The 20,051-nt window shown below is 40.5% G+C and overlaps 1 protein-coding gene across 1 annotated transcript in view; it reads right to left on the bottom strand.

The window, feature by feature from the left end:
* Xrn1 (5'-3' exoribonuclease 1) overlaps nucleotides 1-20,051 on the bottom strand; it is a 106,640-nt gene that overhangs the window by 13,246 nt on the left and 73,343 nt on the right. Inside the window, exons 31-39 of the mRNA XM_026789012.1 lie at nucleotides 19,685-19,780; nucleotides 13,149-13,260; nucleotides 11,869-11,930; nucleotides 10,035-10,145; nucleotides 9,754-9,876; nucleotides 8,853-9,012; nucleotides 4,432-4,607; nucleotides 2,658-2,771; nucleotides 1,435-1,537 (exon numbers count right to left, since the gene is read on the bottom strand). Of these exons, the coding sequence (XP_026644813.1) occupies nucleotides 1,435-1,537; nucleotides 2,658-2,771; nucleotides 4,432-4,607; nucleotides 8,853-9,012; nucleotides 9,754-9,876; nucleotides 10,035-10,145; nucleotides 11,869-11,930; nucleotides 13,149-13,260; nucleotides 19,685-19,780 (1,057 nt within the window). The remainder of the gene's footprint in view (nucleotides 1-1,434; nucleotides 1,538-2,657; nucleotides 2,772-4,431; nucleotides 4,608-8,852; nucleotides 9,013-9,753; nucleotides 9,877-10,034; nucleotides 10,146-11,868; nucleotides 11,931-13,148; nucleotides 13,261-19,684; nucleotides 19,781-20,051) is intronic.

Raw genomic sequence — 20,051 nt, 5'->3', positions numbered from 1 at the left:
GCGAGAGTTAGCCGAGAAAAGGGCTAGAGCTAAAGAGCCAAGCAGTGATTAAAAGAATACAGTGTCCGTGTAATTATTTCGGGTAAAGCTAGCCGGAGGCGGCCGGGGTGCTGGAGATGCAGCTCCGCCGCTCCTATTACAACAGTGGGTGACAGTTGTATGGCTGGGACAGACTGTGGAGCCCCTGGCAGTGAGACCAGGATTTACTGCTTGTTCTGGCATTTTGGAACCCACTCTCTCTGGAGGGATACCTTGCTCAGCCTAGATATAGTGGGTAGGGTATTGGTCCTGCCTCAAAGCAATGCCCTAGACTTTGTTGACTCCCCATTAGAAGTAATTTGCCTTTTGAATCTACACATTAAGAGACTACCTTGGGTCTCAAAAGAGACTTGGGCTTTGGACTTCTGAACCATGCTGAGACTGACAGAGACTACTGAGACTGTTAGGTTTGGACTAAATGCATGCAGCATTCTGAGATGGCCATGAGCCTGTACAGGCAGAGCAGGATGTGCTGGTTTAGAACGAGAAGTGCACACCATAGGCTTGGATATTGGGGAGTTATGGAAGCTTGAGGATGTGAAGTCTGAGGTGTGTCACTGGGGGCAGGCTCTGAGTTTACGGCCTTGCTCCATGCCCAGCTTGTTTTCTCTATGGGATCTTTCAGCTTCTGGCTGCAGCCACCTGTCACCCTGCCTTCCCTCCCATTAGGGCTCCTCCTTTGAAACAGTAAACCAGATAAACCCTTCCTTCTGTAAGCTGCTCTGTGCAGTGACAGGGAGTAACAGATACAACTACAAATCATTTTTCTTTTCAATTATTCTTCTTTCATACAATCCTGGTTTTATTTCGCTGGCTCCACAGAGCTGGAGATTGAGCCTTGGGCTTTGCATGCGCTAAGCAAATGCGGTCTGCGAAGATGCGGAGTCTGGTAACCCCTACTGCAGGGCCTGTGGTTTGCACTTAACCCTGCTCTGCTAAGCTGATTTTGTCCATGCTTTATTCACTGCAAACTGTTTTCAAATTTCTATTCTGCTGATATTTCTTCTATTTATCCCCAAAGGCTCTGTCTTTAAAATTCCTTATTATTTAATCTAATAGGGCAGGAAGAAAAGGTAACTGCAAGTTATAAACTTTTTTGATTTTTAGTGATGGTTCTTCAATTCAGGGTGGTGGGTATACTGTAATTCCAGCACTCAGGAGGCAGAGAAGGAGAAATTAGAAATTCAAAGCTGGTCTAGGATACATGAAACATTGTCTTAAAAAGAAATCAAACCCACATAAAAAAATAGTACATCCTGATGTATGTGTACACTAAATGTAATTAGAAACACAAAACAAAACCCTCAAAAAACTCTCAATAAAAATATGGTTTTTAAAGGAATTTAGAGAAAATAGTAACTCAAGGATAAGACTTAGAAAAACAAAATATCTTACCAGCAGGTTGGGGAAAAATGGGAGGAATGGTTCCAGATGGTACAGCTGGAGGATAATTGGGGAATATTGGTGGAGGCAAAGGATAATTCACACCAAAGGAGCCCTGTGGAAGTATTGAAAAACTGTAAGGCAAAACAACAAACCATTTCTGTAGAGACTAATAAAAAATCTAACAGATGGCTTTGGCAGGTGGGAGAGCTGGTCCAGAGGTCCTGAGAGAGTGGAAGAACAGGCCCTGCACCTCACCTGAGCAACACTGTAGAGATAAGGGAGTACAAGCAAGCCGGCTCTGAGGGCATGAGAGTAGAGAGCTAAGCCCACCCCTGCTCGTCTGTCATACAATGGCATGGGAGAGGGAAAAATGCCCCCATCCCTTGCCATCTGTGAAAGGCGGGAGAGTGGGCCCTGTACCTCGCCTGGGCAAAACAGTAGAGCTGGCCCTGGAGGTGTGAGAGGGCGAGAGAGCAGGAGAACCAGCGGGTCCTTGCTGCACTGAGTGAGCTAGAAGGGGCAGAGCTGGAGAGCTTGCCCTGGTGGTCAAAGCTGGCAGGCAGACCAACACCCAGGGCTGTGAGTTGGCCCATCCCAATCCACCTCATCTATGAACTGCTGGAGCATGTGCAGGGGCCAAACCCGTGGATCCAAAGCTACAGGTTCTCCATGATATAAGGTAGCAACAGGGTATCCAAGATGAGTCCCAGTGAGGGCCCAGTATCAAGGGTGTAGCAGAAGCCAGGTGCCTCAAGCCAGACCAATGACTCATTGCAATACTTACAAGTAGAGATGAATGGACTAAAGGGTGTATTGTGTGACTCAGTGTCACAGCAAAGCTTCTACACCGAGACTTTTTACATGTTTTTTTCCTCTTAGTTTTTAAAAAAATTTATTGTATTTTGAGGAGGAGCTAGCAAGGGCAGGGGGTGGATACGAAGGGGTGGGGAGATGAATGGGATCAGGATGCATGGTGTGAAACCCACAAAGAATCAATTAAAAAAAGGAAAAAAAAATTTCAAAACTAACAGGTGGGAGACAGCTTAGTGGTTAAGAGCACTTGCTGCTCTCCCTGAGGATGACGTATTATTCCCAGCATGGACATGGGGCAGCTCATAGCCACCTGTAACTCCAGATCCAGGGGGTCTGACTCCCCAATTCCTCTGGTCTCACTGTGCACACACAGACACTCTTAATCTTAAAAACTTAGGGAATTCATGAATGACTCTTACCAGTTGTTGTAAAGCAAAAAGTGCAGCTCTCTCCTTGGCTTCACTTTCAGAGTGGCACTGTGGCCCATGTACCAGTAAACCATTGGAAAGTTTCACCTGACAAACTGTCATTGTCTAAAACAAGAGAATATAGACGTCCATAAGATTATCTGTCTAGGAACCCACTTCAACAAGAGAATATAGACGTCCATAAGATTATCTGTCTAGGAACCCACTTCAACAAGAGAATATAGACGTCCATAAGAATATCTGTCTAGGAACCCACTTCAACAAGAGAATATAGACGTCCATAAGAATATCTGTCTAGGAACCCACTTCCTCTCCTAAAGCTTTGTGTAATCAAAGAAGAATAATCTTACTTAAGTTTTAGGTTCCGAGGAAATTGTTTTAGAATTTTGTCTTATCTTTATTTTCTTAAAAAAATAATAAAAATTCAGGGTCTATGTAGTTCTGGCAGACCTGGAGTTCTCTATATAGACCAGGCTGGCCTTAAACTTAGAGATCTGCCTGCCTCTGCCTCCTGAATGTTGCAGATTAATGTCTTATTTTTTAATATTCACAAAGTAGAATGTTCTCTAAGCAGGGCCTGAAGTCCTAGCTCTTTGGAAGTCTGATGGGGGAAAATAGGATTGTTTGCATTTAGGAATTAGAGATCAATATGATTACACAGGAAAGAAGTTTAAAACAGAACAAAAGAACAAGGTGTCTAAACAGACTGAGCACCAAGCATTTCAATGAAAACAAAGGCTAGCCTTTTTATTTCCATTCTAAGAATTGGCAAACTAATCCTTTTGCTAACAATGTTTTACATTAAAAACAAACAAACAAAAAAACAGCCAGGCAGTGGTGGCACACCTTTTAATCCCAGCACTAAGGAGGCAGAGGCCAGAGGATCTCTATAAGTTCAAGGCCCCTACAAGGCCTGGAAAGCCCCATTCCTGTCTCTGTCTAATCCCTCCACTATTTCCAACTCACACAGGCACTTTGAATGAAGGAAAGGCACCAAAAAGCCCAGTCCTGCATTCTTGGTAGCTGTTGCAGCTTCTTCCCCTGAAGCTGCCAGCTGCCAAAGTGCCCACCTAAGAGCTCAGCTTTTGATGATACTTGGGCACAAACCCAGCCGAGGCAGACAAATCATCACCCATTGCTTACAATTTATAAAATCTCCCTGCTTTAGTTTGGGTGCGTAACTTCTCTGGCCTTGATTGATCTCTGGGGCTGGAGAACCTGCCTGGAAGCTATTTGCTCAACGTACCTGTTGTAACACTTTTTCAGTTTAACTTGATCTGGCTTCCAGTGTCAGCAGATAACCTATTACTGTCCTTGAGCTTTAGGACTGATCTTATATATTCTGTTGGTAGAGTATATGAGGCCCTTAGTTCAATTCCTAGTGCTGCTGAAAATCAATTCCACAAACAACAAACAAAAAAACCCCTCACACTCAAACAAAACAACCTCCATACCACTGTATTTTTTTCTTTTCTTTTCTTTTCTTTTTTTTTTTTTTTTTTTTTTTTTTTTTTTTTTTTTTTTTTGGTTTTTCGAGACAGGGTTTCTCTGTAGCTTTGGAGCCTGTCCTGGAACTCCCTTTGTAGACCAGGCTGGCCTCGAACTCACAGAGATCCGCCTGCCTCTGCCTCCCGAGTGCTAGGATTACAGGCGTGCGCCATCGCGCCCGGCTTGTATTTTTTTCTAGCTAAAAACTTTTCACCCAATTATGCTGCTCAGTTAAAGATTTATATCCATGTAGACATCAAATAGCAGTATACTATACCTGTGTTGTTCTCAGGAAGGAGAAATCTGGTTGTGGCATTCCAACAAGGGAACAAATTCGAGCAAGTTCGGTTACTGGTGTGGACACAGGAGGGATGTGGCCAGGCCAGCACACATTATCCACAGATGGAACATTTTGGTATTCATTAGTACCATGAGGCTTGTTCATAAAACACGCTAACAAGGCAAAAGGGAGTATTCATGTTAGTTAAAATGATCTTGGACTACCCAGTTGTGGTGGTTTGAACAAGAATAGCTCCAATTCAATCCTATATTTGAATGCTTAGCTACCAGAGAGGTAAACTCTTTGAAAGGATTAGAAGGATTAGGAGGTGTGGCCTTGTTGGAAGACAAATATCACTGGGGATGGGCTATGAGGTTTCAAAGGCCCATGCCAGGCTCAGTTCCTCTGTCAGCCAGTGCTCTAGAGAAATGCATGCGATCGTGATGATAATGCACTCACTTCTGAAACTGTTAAGCAAGCCTACAATTAAATGATTTTATAAGGGTTGCCTTGGTCATGGGGTCTCTTCACAGCCACAGAACAGTGACCAAGACACCAGCTATAGCAGATTTATAGTAAATCAAACAGAAAACTGCTAAATAATTAAAAAATGACAGGCTGTGCATGGTGACTTGTACTTGAAATCCTGAGGCAGATGGATTGTCACCAGTCTGGGATACAAAATGAGATTCTGTCTCCAAAACCAATACAAAAGGTTAAAGAAGCAAATTTAGATGGTTATAGTTGTTAATGATAATTAACAAGATGAAAATTTTAAAATAGAATAACAGAGGACACCTGAATATAAACATAAGTCAGTGAAGAATTAACCCAGCCTCTTTTTTTGAGACAAGGTCTCACTGTGTATGGTCTAGAATTTATTATGTAGTCCATGCTGCCCTTAAACTCAAAGAGCTCTATCTGCCTCTGTTTCCAGACTGCTGGGATTAAAGGGGTGTGCCACCATATCTATCTCCTACTCGCTGCTGTTGACTGGGTATCATGAAAGTTAGATTAGCCTCAGACCTGTTTATACAGTCCAGGCTGGTCTTGAACTCGCTATCCTCTTGCCTCTACTTCTCAAGGGCAGAAAGCACGTATGTGCATCCAGACAACCTGTTTATGCACACTGGTTACTTACCAACCAGGCACTCTGCCAGCCGAGCTGCACTCTCATAGGGAGAGTAAACACTGACCCAGGTGGGGCAGATCCTTAAGTCTAGGTATTTAGAATCTGGAGGATCACCAGTTCAAGGTCAGCCTGGACTATTTAATGAGATCTCAAAAAACAAAATAAAAAAAGGTTGTGGGGTGTAGCTTGGTGGTTGAACAGTCTAGCCTGCTTGACGCCCCAAGTTCAATCTCTTATAGTGAGTATTTTATAAAACAGAAAGGGCAGGGTGTTGAGCGATCTTGCCCAAAGTCACAGAACCAGTTAGCTGTATGACACAGAAAACTGAAACATAATTTTAGTTTTCAAACTACTGAAATTAAGTGAAACTTACTTGTTTTGGAAATGTGTCCATTTTTTTAAAAAATTATTTTGATTTACTTCAGAAATAAATCTGTCACTATGATAAATATGTAATTAATTTCTAATAGCTTTTTAGGGCCAGTGAGATTTCTCAGTGGTTAGAGTCACCTGTTGCCAAGCCAGAAGACCTGAATTTGATTCCCAAAAATCACACGGTGAAAGAAGGAAACTTATTGCCATGAGTTGTCCGCTAACTTCCAAATGACATCATGGCATGTGTATAATCCCATGCCCACAAGAAATAAATGTAAGATATTTTCTAAAAAATCCATTAAAAAGCTATAAATATAACTACATATGTATGTATATATACTTTCCACATATATATGCATAATAAAAATAGATCTTAAAGATAGGGTTTCTCTGTGTACCTCTGACTGTCCTGTAACTGTCTATATAGACTATACAGGCACTGAACTTATATAGATCTACCTCCCTCTGCCTCTAAGTGCTGGGATTAAAGGTATGCTACTATACCCAGCTTTTAATAGCTTTTGAAATTATTAGTTACCCAGTATTTACTGTTGTATATTAAGAGCTACACTGCCTTTGGTCCAGATTTTGATCCTTAATAAATTTAGATCAAATTATTTAAAATTTTTTTTGATACTTTGAGAAACTTCTGTTCAAATGCAGTTTTGTCTGAGTCATTCTTCCTGGTCAGTTTTGGCAGATCACTGCGTAAGTGCACAATATTAAAATGTAAAGCCCCTAAGGCACAGGAACAATGACAGATATATAATGAAATTCATCACTGAGCCAAGTGCTACACTACATGTTTCAGAGATTTAAAGTATACTTCTAATGTGTACCCTTGTCAATAATTTTTAGTTGATTTGATAGCTTTTTCAGTTTCTACACTGGGTAAGTTATTATAATGTGATGATGTCAACTGACAGCATCTATGATGGGTCTGATGTGCTACTGCTTTACCTATTACGATCACAAGTTATCTGTAATGACTGCTCATTTTATAAACTGGAAAGATATCCAGAAAAGTTAAAAATGTATTTAATACAAACGCAATCACCTTTAAATTATGAGGGTAAAAAGGATGTGGCAGTCTTTCAAGGCTTGTGTATTTATTTGTAATAGTTTAAGTTGCCACAAGAAATGTAGGGCTGACAGATCTTTTGATTATATATTTATATTGCTGCATAAATGACACAAAAAATTGTTGTTTTTGGACAGAGTTCAATTACGTAGCTTGGGCTAACCTTGAACTTGAAGCAATTTTCCTGTTTCAGCCTCTCAAGTGCTGGGATTAAAGGTGTACATTAACAAATCTGCTTTAAAAAATTATTCTCAGCCGGGCATGGTGGCATAGATCTTTAATACTAGCTCTTGGGGGAGGGGCAGTGGCAGGTAGATCTCTGTGAATTCTAGGCTAGCTAGACCAGAACTACATAGAGAGGTCCAATCTTTATTAAAAAAAAAAAAAAAAAGTAAAGCCCAAAATAAAACCAAGCAAAGCATGGTTGGTGTATGCCTGTAATTCCAGCATTCCAGGAATGTCAGGAAATTTAAGAGTTCTTGGTCAGTCTGGGTGGTGGTGGTGCACGCCTTTAATCCCAGCACTCAGGAGGCAGAGGTAGGCGAATCTCTGAGAGTTCAATGCCATCCTGTCTACAGAGTGAGTTCCAGGATGGCCAGGGTTGTTACACAGAAAAACCCTGTCTTGGGTGGGTGGAGGGAGTTCTTGGTCAGTTTGAATTACATATCTCCACAATGAGACTCCATCTTAAGAAAAGACAAAAACAAAGCCTGGTAGTAGTGACGCTTGTCTTTAATCCCAGTACTTGGGAGGCTGAGGCAGGTGGATCTCTGTGCATTCAAGGACAGGTTCCAAAGTAACACAAAGAAACCCTGTCTCGAAGAAAACAAACAAACAACAAAAAAAGGAAAAACAAGAAAAAAAACACCAAAAAAGAAAAAATAAAGCAAAACAAAATTATTTATTTATTTTTATTGCAGATAGAGTTTTGTGATTTAGCCCGGGCTGATCCAGAACTCTTTATGCAGTGTAGCCTGGCTTTGGACTCACGGAAATTCTGCATTAGCCTTCTAAGCTCAGAGCCAGGCTTCAAAGAACAACTGTTTACTTTACCCCCCTCCCCCACTTTTTTCTTTTGTCTTTTGAGACAGGCTTTCTCTGTAGCTTTGGAACCTGTTCTGGAACTAGCTTTTGTAGACCAGGCTAGCCTTGAACTTGAGATTTGCCTGCCTCTGCCTCCCAAGTGCTGGCATTGAAGGTGTATGCCACCATGGCCTGGCCTATTTTACTTAATTTTTTAAAAGATTTGCTGTTATTTTAAATTTGTGTGGGTTTATGAACATGAAAGCAGGCTCATGGGAAGGCCAGAATGCGTGTAGGTTATCCTCTGCCATCACTCTCTCTATTCCTGGGACGCAGGGTCTCTCCTTGAACCTGGAGCTTGGATAGGCTGGAAGCCAGCAAGACCTAGCAATCCTCTTACTTTCCTAGTAGGTGGAATAATAGGTGTTTATGGGCTTCCTGGCTTGTTATATGTGTGCTATACAAGTGAACTCGGCTCTTTTCAAATATGTGGCAAGTATTAACTGTTGAGCCACTTCTCCAACCCCCTAGTTTTGAAAGGAACAAATGAGGCTGGTCAGATGGTTTAATGGGGAAAGTGCTCGCTGTCAAGCCTGATGAGCCGAGTTCAATCTCTGAGACACACACAACGGAAGCAGAGAACGGACTCCTTCAAGTTGTTCTCTGATCGCCACATGTGTGCTGTACAGGTAAACACACACTAAACGGACAGGCAGACAGACCTAATAAACTTTTTTGGAAGACACCAAACGAAGCAAACTTCTGGAAATGATAGTCACTATTAGTAACTGTGCTCAGTTAACTCACCCAGCTTCTTACTTGGTTCAGGATGTGGTAAGAGTCCGTGCTCATCTCTTCTATTGGGAGAAGCAGTGACTTCATTATCAAATTGTTTTCCATCATTCTTACTGTCTGTTGTATCAGGGCTATCAATTTTTAGAATTTCTTTAAGCATCCGTGTTCCTTTCTTTTTAGAAAATGATTCATAGGTAGATGTGGGGGTGAGAAGAAAGCAAATGTTAGGCTTATGTAACGTATACATCTTTCTTCTTGATTTTCTGAAGTTATTTTTTTCTTTTGAGGTGTCCTTATGCATGCTGGACAGGAGCTCTACTACTGAGCTATCTCCCCAGCCTTTGCTCTTTCTTTTTAAGAGTTGCTGCTGTTAAAAACTAAGATGCTAACTAAATCCATCTAAGACAAATAGATAGATGGTCAAGGCCTGAAAAACGTTCATATTTCATATTCATATTTCAACAGAGATAATTTTTATCCTATTTAATTTATAGCCTAGTCAACAGCAATGTTTAAAAAGCAGGGATCTACGGTTTAGTGGAAAAAAAACCAACAAACCCCTCCAAAAGCAGCAGCACTAAGGGATGGCTGTCTCTCACATGGTTGTTTTCTCATGAAGGTTTTCCTCAGCTGATGATGAAAGTGATACAAGAATCAGGGGTTAATCCCAGCACTCAGGAGGAAGACACAGGCAGATCTGTGTGAGTTCAAAGCTGGCCTGGTCTGCAGAGTTCCAGGACAGTTAGAGCTGTTATACAGAGAAACCTTGTCTCGAAAAACCAAAACCAAACCAAAACAGACAGTGATACAGATATGATCCAATGTGAGACACAGGGTTTGAACAGGGGCACGGGGCACGCATACATGGCCAGGGAAGAGAGACCGCAGCTCTAGAGCTGCTGAGCATACGAACCATCGCGAACGACTGTGGAGACAGATGCTCCTCATCTGGAGGCTCCCCGTGATGAGTTGACTGCACTTCACTCTCTTTAGAGATATTCAAAGATGCTAAAAAGTTCTCAATTCCTGAGGGAGGCTAAAAGAATAAATATTTATGCATAAAGATAAAGGAAGAAAGAAGTAGTAAAAAGCTAGATTTTACTCTAAAATTCCAACTTTCATGCAGTAATTCTCCTAGATGTAAAAGTTGGAAAAAAAACAGCGAATAAAAGATTTATTTATTTATTTACTTACCTTATCGATAGCAGTTGGGTAACCAGTCACAACCTTTTGGGCTTCTGAGGCTCCTGGACTTTCATTTCTCCTCAATAGTTTAATATTACATTTGGCAGAGGCTCCAGAAGTCTGTAAGAAAGAGTAAGTTTTTGTGCAAGTAAACTTATAGTTACTATTTTAACAGTATTCTGAATAAATTGAGCAAAGTATTTATGTATTGCATTCTCTCTCTCTAAAGATTTATTCATTTTTATGTGTGAGTGTTTTTACCTGCATGTATGTCAGTGCAGCACCATTTAAGTGAGCTGCCATGTAGGTGCTGGGAATTGAACCCAGGTCCTGTGGAAGGAAGAGCAAGCAGTGCTCCTAACTAGTGAGCCAAATCTCCGGCTCCAAGTACTGCTTTCTCTTACTGCCATTAGAAAGAATGGGGAGGGGATTATCTTTATTCTCATTAACCTGTGAATAAGATTTAGATTTCTTTCAATTTTGAATATGAACATCAACCACTGATAAGGACTCTGTGTTTGTGTCCCCCCCCACCTCAATCAGGAGGTAATCAGCTCCATGAAGTGGCATTTTCACAACAGGATTAGCAACCGTAAAAGGAGAAAGAAAGAAAACTGCATTCTTTCTAACATGTCAGAATTTAAGACAGGAGCCTCTACCTAGAGGCCAAGAAGAAGCCCTTAGAGGACACAGACCTTACCAGATCCTAACTGTATTTTAGTACTATTGTTTCTCTCAAACTTGTGTATTTTACTCTACTATTAAAAACATTATTTTGCTGAAAGTAGTGACATACACCCCTAATCTCAGTATTCTTTTGAAGGTAGAGGTAGAAGGATCATGAGTTCAAGGCTAGCCTTAGCTACCTACTAAGAGGCCAACTTGTGCTACAAGAGACCTTGTCTACAGCTCCCACTGACCTTTGTTCCCAAGCCAAGAGATCCACTCAAAAATGTGTAGTTAAGTATGATATATATGCCTAAAAGGATACACAATTCCCAAATTCTTTGGTTCTGAAGATGTCTACATGTTCTTTATTGAACAGTAGAGACTTTGTAAAATAAAATATAATGTATGATCTCAGCTCCCTCATTCTAACTCCGTGCAATTTGACTTTTTGTTTTGTTTTGTTTGTTTTTGTTTTTCAAGATAGGGTTTCTCTCTGTAGCTTTGGAGCCTGTCCTGGCACTAAATCTGTAGACCAGGCTGGCCTCGAATTCACAGAGATCCACCTGCCTCTGCCTCTCAAGTGCTGGGATTAAAGGTGTGCGCCACCTCTGCCTGATCAATTTGACCTTTTAAATGATGCCACCAGTGTACATACACACAGACACTCCTGAGTATTTTATTAATACATGAGAAAAGTTTTAAGTGACCAATAATTTACTTCCATCTTAAAGATGAAGAAATCTAGGTGTTTTTTTTTTTAATAATTTAATTATTTTAAGTACATCAGTGTTGCCTACAGGTATGTCTGTATGAGGGTTTCAGATACCCTGGGACAGGAGTTATATATAATTGTGAGCTGCCATATGGGTGCTGGGAATTGAACCTAGGTCCTCTGGAAGAACACCTAGTGCTCAACTGTTGAGCCATCTCTCCAGCCTCTCGAGGTTGTTAAGAATTGCTTACGACTACCCAACTCTTAAGTGGTGAAATGAGGATGACAGATGTCTATTCTGAACCCTAGACTCCAGCTATGTGACATCCATCATGTGACTGTGACTATGGCTTTCAGCGCATTCCTTACGGATTATTTAAGAGGCTTCAAAAATCACTTAGATGCTATACAATAACTAATTGTACAAGAACATCCAGATACTAAACATTTTTTAAAAATTACCTGCTTATTAGACAATTTTTGTGTCTGGCACTCAGCTTTAGGACTCTTATATTCTTCCTTAACTGGAGACAAGAAAACAGAAATTTTGAGAAACAAAAGAGCTTACTAAATACCAGTTAAATCATCATGTATTTACCACTGCAAAACAGTGTTTAAAGTACTTCAAGGTGTTTCGTTTTCTCCTGTGTCTGTGCCCCCCACCCCCATGCTGTCAATGCTGGAGCTCAAACCTAGGTGCTGGTCCATGGCAGGCTCTGACCACAGCAACAAATGAGAAGAAGCATGAACTGAAGAAATTTATAACCCAGGCGAGATGGAGAAAGATAATTGCAGATGATCAGATGGGAAAGGAGAATGGCATCTGAATCAGGCTTGGAAGGGTGGTAGGGTCTCCAAGTGCAAAAGAGGAGGTTTAGAATTATAGGAAAAAGGTTCAAGAAAAAACATGAAAGCAGAAAGGGCTGTACCTAATGTGTCCGTTCTGCAGGAGGATAAGGAATAATGTCAAGTCTAACGAAACTAAAGAGGCAGGTGAGTCATAAGCTGGGAGATACTGAAACACATGGAGTTAAGTTGTAAGCAATGGGCAAGCAATCACAGAAAGGTTTTGAGCAATAGTAATCTGGTCAGAATTGTAATTTAGTAAGATTAAATTATGAGCAATACATTCTTGGTTAGATAAAAGAAGTGTAAGAGACAAGTAAGAAAGCTCTTAAAAATTTTATCCTGGGGTGAGGGGCAGAGAGATGGCTCAGAGGTTAAGAGCATTGCCTGCTCTTCCAAAGGTCCTGAGTTCAATTCTCAGCAACCACATAGTGGCTCACAACCATCTGTTATGGAGTCTGGTGCCCTCTTCTGGCCTGCAGGCATATACACAGACAGAATATTGTATACATAATAAATAAATATTAAAAAAAAAATCTATTCTTGGGGAACTGGAGAGATGGCTCTTCCAGAGGTCTTGACTTTAGTTTCCAGCAACCACATGGCAGCTCACAACCATATATAAGATCTACTGCCCTCTTCTGGTGTGTAGGTATACATGCAGGCAGATCAGAGGGTAACTCTGAGAGCTGTTTCTCTCCTTCCACCATGGGTGTTTTGGGATTGAATTCAAGTTGCCAGGCTTGAGCAGAAAGCCTCTTTACCTGCGGAGCCACCTCACTTGCCTGATGAATTTATTTTAACGTATGAGTTACATTTCAACAAAGCTCTTCAAAAAACAAACAACAAAAACAACTGAAAAAAGGCAGATCAACACTTTTCTACCTTAAACTTACGTTTTCGGTGAGGGTCATGCTTTGTTTTTTGCTGGTATTTAACACTGTTGTCATTAAAGCCAGTTTTATGTGGTTGGGCTACTTGACTTATTTCTTGAGGTAGAACAGCACCCTGAAAGTTAAAATTCTCAGAAATCAATTAAACAAAACTTTAATATTATAACTTCAAAACATTTTAAATTTAATTCAATAAAAATTACACAGCTTATTAGAAAAACACAAAGAAAACTATATAGAATTTTTAAAACTACCCCCAAACTACCCTGGAATTAAGATTCATTAATCTAATGGCTCCTATACCAGCATTCCTCTATGTGTTAGTTAGAAAGATAAATTCCCAAAGTTCTCTTTTCAACAGAAATAATTCAAACTTTGCTTCAAGTTATGTCTGTGCACCGTGTGTGTGCCTGGTGCTTAAGGAGGTCAGAAGAGGGCATTAGATCCTCTGGAACTGGAGGAACAGATGGTTGTGAGCCACCATGTGGACAATGGCAACCAAACCAAGGTCCTTTGCGAGAGCAATGAGTGTTCTAAACCTCTAGGTCATCTCTCTAGGCCTCTAGAAACTTCTCTAAATATTTCTCTTGATTTGCTTCCAAACAAATCCACTTTTAATGTTAAGTGGGGATAAGGAGTGAGCTGCTGTAACAGAAGAACAAGGGACGATGGGAGCAGGCTACGGAGACACGTGGATTCACCTACATGATTCTCTTGATTCACTAATGTTAAAGATTTTCCATTAAAAAGCTTTAAGATTAATAATTTTTCTTGTATTTTATGAAAGTTGAGAATATTAACTGACTTATATTCTTTTCTATGTTCCTTTCCCAATAGCTGATTTTAAAATTAATATTTATATTGCCAAATGAAACAAATCTTTGCAGCAAGATTGATCACAAAGCCATAGTAATTAAGACACTTTATAATTGGCACAATAGCAAAACTACATAACTAAGTTTCACATAAGTATTTTACAAGATCATTTTTCTCTTGTGTGTGTGTGTGCACTTGTGTACTGTTGCGTGTATGTGCTTACACATTGATGTCAGCATTCCTTCTTCAATCATTTCTCCACCTAATTTTTTGACGAGGTCTCTCACTAAACCTGGAGTTCACCATTTCAGCTAGACTTGGCTGGCCAGCAAACCCCTAGGATCTGCCTGTCTTTACAACCCAGTGTTTGGCTACAGACATATGACATTACACTTGGCTTTTACTTGAGTACTGGGGATCCAATTTCATGTCCAAGCATTTTACCCATTAAGCCAACTAGCCAATCTTAAGATCCTTTGTTTTTGAAAGGAAGAGAAAGCCCGAGGGCGAAAAGAAACAACTTGCTAAAGCTGAGATCTGCAAGAAGAAGTAAAAGCAGAGGCTGGGGAGCTTTAATAAAAATTACCTTTCTTCATTTTTCTTGGTAAGTTCTATATATTTCAATTCTGGGCACATACAAATTCATTTTGGATACAAAGCACATCATATCCTAGCAGGCACTGAGCTTGTCCCAAAACACTGATAAAGGATGGAGTTTGGGGGGAAAAACCCAGTGAGTTCACACGTATGGCATGAGAGTCCACCATCAAACAAGATGGCTGGGAGAGCTTTGGGAACAGTAGTACTTTCTGAGGGGTTTGGGTCTAAAAAAGGGAATTAGAAATAAATACCAATAGATAGACGTGAATAAATTATGTGTCTATTACTGCCAGATATGCTAAATGTATTTTGCTTTTATTATCTCAGCATAATAATGCTACCATCATAATAATGTTATATTTTTATTTTGGTTTATTTGGGTTGAAGCCCAAAGTGATAACTGCATTGAAGAATTACTGATATTTGAGCTCACGCTCCAAAATTTAAGTTTAAAGTACTTTAAAAAAGATATAAAATTCTAAATGGAAAGCAAATGCTGTGGCTAGTTCTGGGTCATTCAGTGAAAACCCTTACTATTTGTGTGCATGCGCACGTGCTGGAGGTACAGGTGGTCGTGAGCTGCCTCACATGGGCGCGGGGAACCAAACTTGAGCGCTTCGCAATTAGAAGTCCCCACTACTCCTAACTGTGAAACTGTCACTCCGGCATCCTCTTTGGGTTTTCTGTTTGATTCAACAAAAGTATTTGTGTTGGGCACACTGCTATATATTGCTAAGGAATGCCTGAATCAATCAATCAATCAATCAATCAATCAATCTTTCTTTCTTTTTTTTTTTTTTGAGATAGGATTACTCTGTATAGCCTTGGCTGTCCTGGAACTAGCTCTGTAGACCAGCCTGGCCTTTATCCCACAGAGATCTGCCTGCCTCTGCCTCCCTAGTGCTGGAATTAAAGGTGTGAGCCACCACTGCCGGGCTTTCTTTTCTTTTTTTAATTTTTGGTGAGTTCTCTAGAATTTTCTTAAGCTCAGTTTCTTCTTCCTCTTCCCCTTCTTGGTTTTTTTGAGACAGAGTTTCTCTGTGTAGCCCTGGCTGCCTTGGAACTTGTTCTGTAGACCAAGATATTTGCCTAGAACTCAGAGATTTGCCTCCCTCTGCCTCTCAAGTGCTGGGATTAAAGGTGTGCACCCACCATGCCTGACCAAGTTTAGCTTCTAGGTAGCTTACAGTTCTTGGAATATACAGGAGATAGACCAAACATGACTGTGTTCAGCTGAAATAAGTTGTATCTGATAACAGAAATTACGTACAGATTATCAAACAATATATCTGTGTTCAGCTGAAATAAGTTGTATCTGATAACAGAAATTACGTACAGATTATCAAACAATATATCTCATGAATCTCAAGGAAAGAGCAGACCTAGAATCAGATCTGGAAAGATTCAGCAGTAAAGGAAGAAAGTATATTCTGAGTGGAAAGAACAAAAAGAACACACAGTCCCAAATATAAACCATTTGTGGGAAACGGAAAGTAAAGAGTTTTTCTGAAAATGTTATTTTATCCAATAGTTGAACATATTTTACATGAATTAGTATGGTTCCTGGACTAGAGGTCCCAAAGCTTTCTGGTCTTAGAAAAAAAAAAAGACAGAGAAGAGACTCAACAATGGTAGGTTTGTCAGAGCAAAGTGCCAGTGGACTCTCAAGACAGGGGGAAGGCCGGCTCAAGAGTCTGTATGTCCCTGATGGTCTATGAAGCCTGAGTTTTTCTTAGTGTCTTGGCCATGTGTCACAAAGATCTTTCCATACATGTAGTAGGGGACTATCCTACCACATGTTTAAGAGCACTTCAACGAAGTCACAGACATACTTTCAAAAGCCGATTTCTATGACTGATGTGGGAGATGATGTATGCTGTGAATATGTTTTATTGCCATTGGTTAATAAAGAGGCTGCTTTGGCCAATAGCTTAACAAAGTAAAGCCAGGCTGAAAGAGATATATAGAGTAGGCAGAGTCATAGAGAAGCCATGTAGCCACCAGAGGAGAAAGACGTGAGCCGTCAGATGGAACCTTGCCAGTAGGTCACGAGCCTCATGGTAAAATATAAAATAATAGAAGTGGGTTAATTTAAGATATAAGATTTAGCCAGAAATATGTTTAAGCTATTGGCCAAGCAGTGTATATAATATATATATAGCGTCTGTGTGTTTATTACGGTACTGGGAGGGACAGAAACCTCCGCCGACATAGAACATTTTTTTTCTCCATCAATCTCTACTTAACACCAGGAAGAATCAGATTTGTACGTGCAAGCAGCCGAACAACTCAAGGCCAGTGCTCAACCTCCAGACGTTTAGTCTGTCATTGTCTCTTTGAGATACATTACATTATTTTTGGCCAGTTATTTAATAACTCCCTACCTGTATTCCACATCAGTAATTGATTACAAAAGACCTTATGAGTGGGAGCACTCAGGCCGGAACCCAATGGTACTGAACAGGGAGTCCAATGCATTCAAAATTAAGAGTGACACATCTTTAGGGCTGGCAGATACCAGCAGTGAGATCACCACAGTCCAAACAAGTACATACTGTAACTTGTATTAGGAAACCTGCTTTTGGCCAATGGCTTAACAGATTCTAGAACTTGAGGTTCAGTACTCAGTACAATCTACTGCTACAGGGCATAAAGTGGTTTCCAACCCAGCAGATACCTGTCCCAATTATGCCTTGAGACCAGTATAGGTGAAAGGATTTTTCAGAAAGATTAGGAACTATTATATACAAAGAACTCTAAGTGAAAGATGAATTATATGGGAGAACACAGACTAGAGTTTAGGTGAGACCTGGGGAAAAATCTGAAGTCTAACTGTGGGAACTGAGAAGTTCAAGGACTTAGGAAACAGAAAGAAGACAATAACTAAAACTTTCTTTTAGGGGTGGCAGCATACCAAAGCAGCAGCAGAAAGCCAGTGTGGACAGAGTGGGACAGACGGGGACTCAGTCACATCTGTAGGGACAAAAGCTCTTCATTCCAAGTTCTTTAGACTGACAACCTGGGCAATAATGGTGTTAGAGACAGGAGTAAGAGGAGAGGCTTCAGGCAGGGTTAATTTTGGGATATCCTGAGGTTGATGTGACAGTGCAGGATCCAGACTCCTTCTCTACAGACTGGTGATACTGGATGCGATACTTGACTAAGAGGTCAGGACCAGAGATTATAGATTAGATAGGAAAGAGTCAAAGTCATCAGTCAGGTAATAAGGCAAAAGGGGAAAGAAAACTTGTTCACTTCAGTGGAACTGTTTTCTAGTCGAATGTTGGAAAAGCAAGCTCTTAGCCTTCTAAACTGCAGAGAGTAGTTGGGACTACAAGGATATGCTACTGTGTACAGCTTGCTAACACTTTTAGAGCAAAATCCTTTGAGCACAGTATACCGGCACCTATAATCCCAACACTTGGGAGGTAGAGACAGGGAACAGCAGCTTAAAAATGCCTGTACAAGTCACCTATATATATAACTTCCAATTCTTCCTTTCTCTATTTTAAAAAAGGTATTATTACATTTGATTATCTATATATGTATATAAATGTTTGCCACATGTGTAATGCCAGAAGAGGACATCAGCTCCCCCTTAGCATGATCAAAGCAACTCTTTTAAAAAGAGTATTTAATTGGGGGCCTTGCTTACAATTTCAGAGGATTAGTCCATTATCATCATGGCAGGAGCAGTATCTGAGATCTATAACCCAATCCGCAGGTGGAGAGAGAAAAATAGAGAAACACTGGGCCAGGTGCGGGCTTTTGAAAACCTCAAAGCTCAACCCCAGTGATACACTTCTTCCAACAAGGCCACACACATCTCTTTATCCTTCTAATCCTATCAACAAGTTCTGCTGGCTGGTGACTAAGCATTCAAATACATGAGCCTATGGGAGCCATTCTTAATTCAAACCACCACACTGATAAAAGCAGTATTCTCAGGCTAATGAATTTTTTTTTTTTAATTTGAGATAAGGTTTTAAGAGTAGCCTGGGAGCCGGGCGAGGGTGGCACACGCCTTTAATCCCAGCACTCTGGAGGCAGAGACAGGCGGATCACTGTGAGTTCGAGACCAGCCTGGTCTACAGAGCTAGTTCCAGAACAGGCTCCAAAGCCACAGAGAAACCCTGTCTCGAAAAACAAAAACAAAAACAAAAACAAAAACAAAAAAAAAAAAAAAAGAGTAGCCTGGGGTAACCTCAAATTCCCTATGTAATTGATTTTATTGCCTCTTCAGTTTGAGTGATGGGATAATAGGCACATACCACTATGAATGGTGGAGTTCATTCTTTTGCGTATGTTCACATATGCAGATGTTCATGTGTGTGTGTGTGTGTGTGTGTGTGTGTGTGTGTGTGTGTGTCTGTGCGTGCGTGCATGTGCACATGAATCTGCACTGGTTCATGTGTGCATTAGGTGTTTTGCCCACCACTTTATTTTTTGAGACAGGGTCTTTTGTTGAGCCTGAGTTCACTGATTCACCTGCCCTGGTTGACCAGCAAAGCCAGGGATCCTCCTACATCTGGCTCTGTAGCACTGGGATTAAACACAGTTATTGGTGTGCTACACCTGGCTTTTCCTTGTGGCTGCTGAGGATTGAACTCAGGTCCTCATGATTTCACAGCAAGCACTTTGCCAACTGAGCCAATTTCCCAATGCCTCTCTTCTTGCTTTTATTTCTTGACCCAAGTCTCTACTCTCTAGACACTGTGCCTTTTGTCTTGTTTGGAGGTGCCTGGGTTAAGCTCGTGGGAGACAGGGAAGCTCTGCACCATTGCCTACAGTCTCAGACCTCTTCATAACCTCTGTAAATGTTTCTTTACTACCAGCATAACATTGTATATTCAAGTGGGAAAATGTAAGTAATGAATGCCATTAAGGCCTTAGTTAAATTCAAAATGTAATTATTACAATTTTGTGAACAGATAAAAATTATGCTAAAACTGATTTCAATGAGAACTTATATTCCCACTTACTGTCCCAAATTTATGTATGCCTAAAAGGAAATATGAAAATTCATGATGGAAATTGTCATGAAATTTGGAGAGAAATATATCATTGCAAATGAAAAGAGAAACTCTTCTCTTAAAACTGTCTATCAAGCAAAGAATGCCAACCTTCTCTTGTACCGTCGGCTGAAAAGGTTGGATTTTTCCAGATCCTTGTAGAGACTGCCAAATGTTGCAAAATTCATCATCACCTTTTGCAGGTACCTAGTAAATAAAGAAAAATTTATATAATATTAAAAAGAAAACTGTTTATTAAAATTATAGAATGATAAACAGGATACTTTCACTATTTGAACTTCCCAGTTTCCCTGCTCTGCAGCTGAGAGCAGTAATTGCTAAAGCACTATACTGGAATGTAACTTGTCTTCATAAATATACGGTTCTTTTTTTTTTTTTTTTTTTTTGGTTTTTCGAGACAGGGTTTCTCTGTGGTTTTGGAGCCTGTCCTGGCACTAGCTCTGTAGACCAGGCTGGT

Source organism: Microtus ochrogaster, unplaced genomic scaffold (assembly GCF_000317375.1).
Source record: "Microtus ochrogaster isolate Prairie Vole_2 unplaced genomic scaffold, MicOch1.0 UNK12, whole genome shotgun sequence".
NCBI lineage: Eukaryota > Metazoa > Chordata > Mammalia > Rodentia > Cricetidae > Microtus > Microtus ochrogaster.
This window is presented reverse-complemented; position numbering and strand designations above follow the sequence as displayed.